This window comes from Octopus bimaculoides, chromosome 18 (genome assembly GCF_001194135.2).
Source record: "Octopus bimaculoides isolate UCB-OBI-ISO-001 chromosome 18, ASM119413v2, whole genome shotgun sequence".
In the NCBI taxonomy this organism is placed as follows: domain Eukaryota; kingdom Metazoa; phylum Mollusca; class Cephalopoda; order Octopoda; family Octopodidae; genus Octopus; species Octopus bimaculoides.
In genome coordinates this window covers 35,295,973-35,305,625 of record NC_068998.1, presented here as the reverse complement: position 1 = coordinate 35,305,625, position 9,653 = coordinate 35,295,973, and the positions used below count along the sequence as shown (strand labels likewise).

At 35.9% G+C, this 9,653-nt stretch overlaps 1 protein-coding gene across 1 annotated transcript in view; it reads right to left on the bottom strand.

The window, feature by feature from the left end:
• The window catches only part of LOC106867954 (N-acetylated-alpha-linked acidic dipeptidase 2), a 336,237-nt gene that overhangs the window by 5,203 nt on the left and 321,381 nt on the right, over positions 1-9,653 (bottom strand). The window contains exons 17-19 of the mRNA XM_052974261.1: positions 8,320-8,413; positions 5,790-5,920; positions 1,252-1,380 (exon numbers count right to left, since the gene is read on the bottom strand). Coding sequence (XP_052830221.1) covers positions 1,252-1,380; positions 5,790-5,920; positions 8,320-8,413 — 354 coding nt within the window. The remainder of the gene's footprint in view (positions 1-1,251; positions 1,381-5,789; positions 5,921-8,319; positions 8,414-9,653) is intronic.

Genomic DNA, 9,653 nt, shown 5'->3' with positions numbered 1-9,653 from the left:
TGTGTGTGTGTGTGTGTGTGTGTGTGTGTGTGTGTGTGTATGTATGCGTGTGTGTGTGTGTGTATTCATTGTTCTGAGACCATGTGTTGAAGGCAAAATAATTACATTATAAGAAAGTCATTTTTGTCATGAAATAACAAACAAAATCTATGTTGACTTTTCATTTATTGTAGATTTGATAAATGAAATGTGCTCCACTGTTCACAGTAGAGGTAATCGTGCCCTGAACTTATCCCACTTTGTTCTTTTCTTGACTGCTAAACTTTTAGAGCAGCCTTCTCCATAGTCCATTAGGTTGTCTAGGCAACAGAAGCTATGACCTATTTCTATGGAGTATTCAAAGAGACATATGTATATGTTTGTGTCATATACGTACAGACATTGCTATAAAATAATATTATATATTAATATTTCCCCCCACTCTTTTAGTCAGTAGAAGAGGCAGCTTTGACTTTCCCTGCAAGACAGATGGAAGGTAGGGAGGAAGGTATCCTTCTTTAACCTGGAAACTTGATCCATATACTTGCAACAGAGTGGATTCTGTTAAAGGCACCCAAGATACCAAGTTGTACAGTGAGGAGTTTGACAATTTTCTTCTTTTTATGGAGAGATTATGGCTCAAATTTCCAACAGTTAAGGTGCAATTTATTTGGTTGAAGTTGATCATAAGGTCAAGAAGAGTACAGATAGAAACAGAGTACTTGATAGTTGGACAAAGCACAGGTATGGTCAATAATGGATTATTGCTCTCCCACCTGAGAAGACACTGTTGCTACACAAACAGACATCCTGGACTGCATCAACAAAAGACTACCTGACTAACTGGCATAAAGTCACAGACACATCTCATCCTCTGACCCACAGGTGCATTGTCTCCTCTGTTTGCCTTTTCTACTGCTTCTATCACATCCTTTGTTTGACAGAGCTGGCTGGGTTCATATCACAGTCAGGTGTTCTCAATTCATTTGCCTCTCTTCCACTCATCACGTTTGTTGTACTCAACAATACCAAGACCCACTAATCACTACACCCAGTCCTTCCTTTCTAGAATATCAGCCCTTTGAAACTCCCTCTTTGTTCATCTCTTTTCCACATGTATTGTCCTTAAATGGTTCAAAAGCAACCTTATATCAATCAAAAAATGGTATCACTTGTATAAATTGTGAAAGGCCTGAGAAAGCCAAGAGCATACTGTCCTTTCCTTCAGACCTTGAGATAAAAGAAATTGGAAAATGAAAATAAAGAAGTAACTAACCAATATTGACTGAACGGTTTGAGAAAATGTGATCATGCTTTTTACATAAGTCATACACAGACACTGCAATGATGTTGGAATATCGCCGGAGATCAAATTCTAAAATTTTGTCTTCAGCCAGGTAACTGCAAAATAGTAAAAACATTTTATCAGCAACAGTGATCAATCTATCTGCTAACACGAACACACACACACACTATCTAATGGACACAATACATGTTTTTATGTGCTACTAATAGTTTCATATGTTGAGAAATACCTCAAGCATATTTATCAAGCACAAATCACATGTTATAATGAACTAAAAATTAAATGAGAGAAGAAATGCTAAAGGTTGAGAAGGAAGCATATAGAAAACGTTGAGTATTTTTCTTGCTGATCATGGAATAGTACATCATAAATATTTATATATGTATATATATATATATATATATATATATATATATAAGATTCAATTGAATTAGGTAGTTAAAGTGAGGCACCAAGCCAGTTCAGTATAGTATGCACAGCTCCAAGTTAGGTGAAAAGAATGTAAATCTTTATAATAAAATTTTTTCATAAAGATTTTACAAAATAAAATATTTGATTGCAAATGATATAAAAGGTATAACAGAGATAAAAAATAAGGATAAGTCAAGATATGTATATCAAATGCTAATTAAAGAATAAATTAAGATAAAGATATCTTTGGAAATGGGTTTATAAAATATTTGCAAAACATTTCAGAGACTGATTTATGTAGAATAATAACAGTTCGTAGCGAGTATACCTTATACAATGGAGAGGTACAAGATTTAGCAATCCATTGCAATTTTATATTTATATTTTACTCTGCTATATGTATATGTATATATATATATATACATACACACACACACACATATATATATATACACACACATATATATACACACACACATATATATATATACACACACACACATACATACATACATATATATACATGCACCTCTTTCCTTTCCCGAGCGTCTAGTAACACTATCCGTATCACGTCCTCACATTGTTGCTTTTTGTTATTGTTTTTTGTCTTTTTTTGAACTTATATATATATCTACAGGCAAATCAAAAACAAAACCAACAAAAGTCAAAAAGATAGACACAGTGAATGTATTAGGTTGAAACTCAGTGAAGATGAGAAAAACAGTGGGGTCTGATGTTCTGAGCATGGCTCTTCAACAGAAAGAGGAATGAATAAAGGTCCAGGAAGAAAGAAAAGAATAATCGGAGAATAGCATAAGTGTGGTTACATGGCTGAAATCTTCTACATCCTTCTGATGATGATTTGGAATACCTAATTCTTAGATTTCTTTACATTCGATTACCCTACCCTTGGATTATGCTACACCTTTGAATTCTCTCAGAGTATGTGATTTTTGTACATTTGATTAAACATTGTGTGCATGTGTGTGTGTGTGTATATATATATATATATATATATATAGCTCGAAACAAAAACGGAGAAAAGTATGTTAAAAAATACTGTTTTGAAAGTTCATGGGTGTAGAGTGTAAACACTGAGGGCTTTCTAAGCAAGTAAGGTTACATACCCTCCCCAGGGACCCTGATATGATCTACTGTGTATATTTTTTTCTCAGCTAAAAGTTCCATGTAATGTGAAGATCATATGCCTTCCTTTGGTCAGGAAGTAATGGGCAGCATTTGGTGGCTCTCAGCAAAGCATAGCTGCTAGAATAAGAACTAGCTGGGCAAAGTTTAGAGAGCTATTACCTTTGTTGGTAACCATATTTTCCCTCTAGACATCTATTTCTGTCCCTCAACACTATCCCTTCTCTGTCTTGCAAGTTACTTGGTACCCTCACTGCTGCTAGCGTCATGTACAAAGTACCCAGTACATTCTGTTAAGTGGTTGGCTTAGGAAAGGCATCCAGCTGTAGAAACCACACTAAAGTTGAGAGTAGAGCTTGGTGCAGTCCCCTGAATCGTCCAATCCATGCCAGCATAGAAAACAGACTTTAAAATGGCAGCAATTCGGCAGAATCATTAGTTCGTCAGAGAAAATGCTTTACATTTTGATTTCAAACCTTTGTCAACTTTTCCTTTCGTCTACTCAGGATTGATGAAATAAAGTCAAGGACAGGGTTATAATCAACCTCTTCTATATTGGTTATTGTCCCACTAAAATTACTGAACTTGTGCAAGAATTATTATCTAGAGTTGATAAATGAAAATTTCCAAAATCATTTATTTAGGGGAAGGAATTCTGCTCTGAGAGATTCTCGATGGTATAATGCTAAATTTAAAATTTTCTCCAAGGGAGATAACCAAACAATTTTTATACAGAGTTGCTTCCCTTAAAATCAAAGTTTTTTTTTTATCATTTACGATTGATTTTGGAAATAATTTCCAACTTGACTCCTAGGAAAATTGAGGTGGGACGCGGGGGAAAAAAATTTCTTTTCTTTTTTTTTTTTTTACGTTTAATGAAATTGTGAAAATCTTTTTTTCACAGCCTGTTGGTTGACTCAATCACTGCTGATAGATATCCCTGAACTTTCAATGCAGTTCCAAGAAAATAGTGTAACATGATGAAACAGTGAATACGTTGATCAAAATGAAAGGCACGAAACTGTGATTACGTGATGAAGTTGAAAGGAAATACCCTAACACTGACATTTCAGCAAAGGAGTTTTTCATTCGTTCCCCCAAGTCTTATTTCGTTGAGTGTGGCTTTAGAGCTGTTGATGATTTGGTTCGAGCCAAAAGAAGCAGACTTGAAATTACAAAATGGGGTGATTTATGGCTGGAGCCAACAAAATTGTCCCCATCAAATCAAGGAAATCTGCCGTAGTCACCAGGCACAAGGTTCTCATTAGAGTGATTCACTTTTTTTTCCTTGATCAATAATGTACTCTTTTGTACTCAGTACTTAATAAAAAAATTACTCGTAGGTTCTTTTGTATCAAAAATCAAACAAAAAAAATGAAGTTGTTTTTCCAGCCACGGTGTGGCATACATTTTTCTGGAAAGTTATAGTGGGGCCTGGGAGGAAATAAGTAGCGAAACACTAGATTATAACTATCAGTTTATGAGACATCAGTTCTGTCACCATATCTACATATAGAATATTGGTTATTATAAAAATTCATAAATTAATGGTTAACAATAGTTTTTGCAGAGAAAATCTTAAGTAAAAACTAAAAAAAAAATTTTGTACTGGAAAAAAAACTGAAACAAGGAGAAATGTTTGTTGAAGAGGAAAATGTCATATGAAGTCAAGATCCCTTCGCTCCTCCCTGGCATGAAGAAATATGCCTTTTCTCTTTGAGACAATCTAACCCCATTACTTTTCTCCTGGTTTCAGTCACTGGAGTATAAGCTTTACTGAAGCACCACCTTTAAGAGTTGTAAAAGACCACATTAAATCCACTGTGGATTTTATCAATCTCTGTCAAACTGCTGCTCTATGTGTCATAAAATGTAACAACATAAATAAAACGTCTTACAAATATACATGATGGACGTTGACGTGTGACCAAGTAAGACCATTTCCTAAATCCATTTCACTCAAAGAAACTCCTCATATTTGGTCTCCCCTTTCGCTGATGCCATCTCAGAGGGCTCCAAAAGCTGAGAAGGACTTAAACAAGTTATTCCACACCAATTACAGGTCAACTCTCCAGCTGGGACCAACATTGTCATGTCTCTTTCATGTGACCAAATGTGATTGAGTTTGTTACTCAAAAGTAACCACACTGGTAGACATGGAGGTGTCCCTGTCTACCAGTGTGATATCCAGCATGATCTCTTGTGCACCTTATGTAGTAGAATCTATGGTTCAGTGGACATACATACATACATATATCACACACACATATAGGTATGCATGCATGTATGTATGTATGTATGTATGTATGTATGTGTGTGTGTATGTATGTATGTATGTATGTGTGTGTGTATGTATGTATGTATGTATGTATGTATGCATGCATGCATGTATGTATGTATGTATGTATGTAAAATGGAGTCTGGAAAAGTTCCTGGCATTAAGAGTATTGCGAAAGGCTTGGCTGGAGACCCAACCTTCCAAGTTCTTTTACAGGGCTTAGAAAAATTAAATGACCGCTGCAATAAGTGTGTGAATCTGTGAGGAGGATGTGTTGAATAAAGTCATAATTAACTGATCCTCCTGTATTTTCTTTTATTGAAAGCCAAGAACTTTTCAGCACCCCCTCGTATATGTATATATATATATATATATATATATAGAAAGAGAGAGAGAGAGAGAGAGAGATATGGGTGGAAAGGGCTTCTTCATAGTTTCTCTTTATCAAATTCTACTTACAACATATTGCTCAACCTAAGGATGTAGTTGAAGGCATTTTCCGTACCTGCTGTGCAATGAAATGAAACCAGAAATTGTGATGTTGCAGAGCAGCTTTCATAATTACACAAACATGTCAGCGTATTTCTTTTTAAAAACTGTTTTTGGTTTTACATATGAAGTAAAAGCAAGTCACTTGGCCCAAACTGATCAATAAGAAGGTTCACTTACCAGGCTAGTATTGACCACAACTGTGAGATAGCAAGTGTATAATTGAAGCTGGGGTCTACGAATTTAGCGTAATAATAAAATGTGTCATAGGCAGTGTGGTACGAAGGGTAAGACAATGTTTTCCACTTTTCCTAGAAAGAGAGTAAATAGAGTCCAAATGAATGAGCTGGCAGAGAAAGCAAAATCTCAGTGAAACATGCAACAATATTGTCAGGTAAATTTGGTGAAAGTACAGGATAGATTACCCCAACTTCCAGAATAAAAAACATAGTGGCTGGTAGGTGAACAAGAGAAAAAAATGCTACATGAAAACAGATCTGTAGATTAGTAGGTAGAATAGGCAGACCTAATACTGGCTGGGTGGTTAGATGGACAGGAAAACAGTCAAGCTCTAAGATTGCAAAGAACCTGACACATGTAATCAGGCAGACTGACCACTAAAAGATGGTCACACTATAAAATACACACACACACAGACAAAACATACAATCCACTCACACCCATACTTCTGAACAAATAGGTTGATGTTTATGACCAGGGGAAGTTACTAGAGATACCATCTAGCTGAAAAATAACAGTGAAGTTTTAGTGTCATCATACTTGAATGTAGCAAGAGAAAAATAATCTAATTAATTAATACTTATACAGAACATAAAATAAAACATAAACTGAATGACAAATATTTTTATCTCGGTTTTGTAAGTATGGGTGACAGCTCCAAACATGTTCCTGTCTTATTAGGCTTCTTTAGTGAATCATAAGATCTTTCTAGGTAAGTAATAAGTGAATCAGTATATTTGTACATGATGGGTAGGCATCAAAAATTGAGAAAACGACTGAAGTAAACTACCCAGATTTTACTTACAATCATTTTTTAAAATTATGCCTTGTTTACTTGATTAAATGTTATATGCTAGCATATGATTGGATAGGTCTGTAAATTCAGATATTTGTAGAAATTGCTTGAACTAGATTGGAGGGGGTGTGTATGGAACTTGCCTACAATGTAAGGAATACAAAGGTAGGCAGAGTAGCTTGTTTTATACTAGAATATATTAGATTGATTGGACGAAGGCCCCAGTATGCTCTCTCCACCAACCAAAGTCTCATGTGGAGGCTGTGAATTTGAGCTAGAGATCATACTAGTTTGATGAGCCAACTCTGCCACATTGGCTTGACATGGCTTTGCAGAGGGGTGCAAATTTCTTTTATACTTTTATTCAGGAGTAGTAAAGTCAGTTACACCAACCTCAGTACATAACTGGTACCTATCTAACAACCCCAAAAGGATGAAAGGCAAAGTCAGTGTAGGTGGAATTTAAACTCAGAACATAAAGGGGGACAATATACTGCTAAGCATTTCACCCAGCTTGATAATGATTCTGCCAGCTTGCCTACATAATAGACAATAATTCCAGTTTTTGTAGTGAACTATTTTGTGAAACAAATATTAGTCAAGTGAAGTGGTTAGCAATGTGATGCAGTAGAGTATAGTCTATATCAAAAGTTTCAATTTCTGTACCTGCATTTCTCAGTTTTAGCCAATATCTTTGAGGGAAATACCTCAGTTGAAGTGTTTTGTCCTCAATGCAGAATATGAAGAACATTTTCTCTAATTACTACATACTGAATTAAAAATTACCAGAAATCTGATACTGAAGTTAGGCAGAACGGTGCAACTGGTTTATACACATCAAAATTGTTTTGCTGATTTTTGATAAGTTTTCAGAAACTAACCTCTCTGCTCACTGGATAACATATCATTAACTGAACATTCCACAGACATATGTACTTAATGTAATTCCCTGGTGGAATCAGTGTAACACAATGTAACAAAGGTTCATTGTTAAATTACAGATATAATCTGTTCAACAGATTGCCACATATTTCCAATACCTTGCAATTACTAAGTGAACATCTTAACCATTCAGTAATGTTGCATCCATAACTGTATACATATAAACAGAGATATCTCTTTTCTTTCAATAAAGAAACCTGAGGAGATAGTGAAGCATGCCCGAGGAGATAGTATAGCATTCTTTGCCTAAGACATACACTCTACGAAAGATATTGAATCCTGTACAGTGGAATATATTTTAAAAAATCAATTAGAAACCAGACAATTGCTTCATTTCTACAGAGTTGTGTGTTTGGTTATTCTCATTCACCTTCCACCAAATTCAAGGGCAGATTGCATACCCCACTCCATCTTCACTCTTTATAAAACTTGAAGAATTTGAATATTTGTCACTGGGTAAGCCAAGTAGTTAGTAACTTCCTTTTGATCGCTACTTGAAGACAATTTCCTATGTTCAAACTGCTGTTGGTCTTAAAAGTATTAACACAGAAGCTTGTTCCTCAATATCTAATGAACTTACGTTTCTGTAACTATAAGATTATTATTTATTCAGCCATCATGCCAGTTCTTGTGTTTAGGCGACAAGCTTACAAGAAACAAAGTCTATGGGCTCTACTCTTCCTTTAACAAACAAATACAATAAAAGAAAAAAGAAACTGACAGTATACTTACTGTATCATATGTATAAAAAAAGTCCATGCTTGGGACACCAGCACGCTGGTAAAATGTTGCCATATCACTGCCAGATCCTAATGAGTAACTCACCCTAGGGAGAGAATAGATAAACAATGAGAAATAAATAGAGATATTGAATTCAAATTTTGGCACAATGCCAGAAATTTCAAGGGCGGGGGAAAGTTGATTATACGCCCCCCCCCTCCCCGTGTTCAACTGGCACTTATTTTATTGAGCCCAGAAGGATGAAAGGCAAAGTCAACCTTGGCAGAATCTGAACTCAGAATGTGCAGATGGATGAAAGGCTGCTAAGCATTTTCCCCAGTGTGTTAATGATTCTGCCAGCTTACTGCCTTAAATTAAATAGAGATATTGAAACAGTATCTTTACTGTCATCCTCATCATCAACATCGCCATGTCACTGCTGTCGCCGTTGGTGTCAGCATCACTACCATTGTTTAATATCCATTTTTCTATGGAAGATTGATGTAGTTGCTGTTTAGCCCATGTTCAGCAAAGGCGTTCCAGACAGGTCCATCCTATCTGGTTCTTTTCAAACATTGGGTATTCAATGTGTGTGTGTGTGTGTGTGTGTGTGTGCTTCTCTTTTGTAAGACTGTAGGATGGGATTTGAGGAAAATTTGTCTGCTGCTTTTTCTCACAGCTCAAGTACCTGTATAATCTATCATAGATGCTGGGTTTTTCTAAATTGGATTGGATGTATTAGGTTCACAATAAAAACCTGACTGTATATTCTGCATTACTATGTCATCTGTGAAGTTTAGTGAGCATTGGTTTAGCTTAAGAACTCCATCCAAAGCGTCCTTTGATCTATCTCACTTTTATCTCTCATCATACTACTTCTTCAGCCATGAGACAACAAGGGAGCCTCTGCACAGTCATGTAACCTGCTAGAAATGACAGCCAAATCTCCTTCAAAACATGTCTTAAATAATGAAAGGAAAAATTAAACTAATGTAGTCCTAGACACACCATTAAAACATAACATGATCATGGCTAGAGTGTCTATTTTTGATCATAAGTTTGTTTGATCACAGTAAACCTAAAAACTTCTTCATCTAGAACGTACCATCTACAATCATCATCATCATCATCATCGTTTAACGTCCGCTTTCCATGCTAGCATGGGTTGGACGATTTGACTGAGGACTGGTGAAACCGGATGGCAACACCAGGCTCCAGTCTGATTTGGCAGAGTTTCTACAGCTGGATGCCCTTCCTAACGCCAACCACTCAGAGAGTGTAGTGGGTGCTTTTACGTGTCACCCGCACGAAAACGGCCACGCTCGAAATGGTGTCTTTTATGTGCC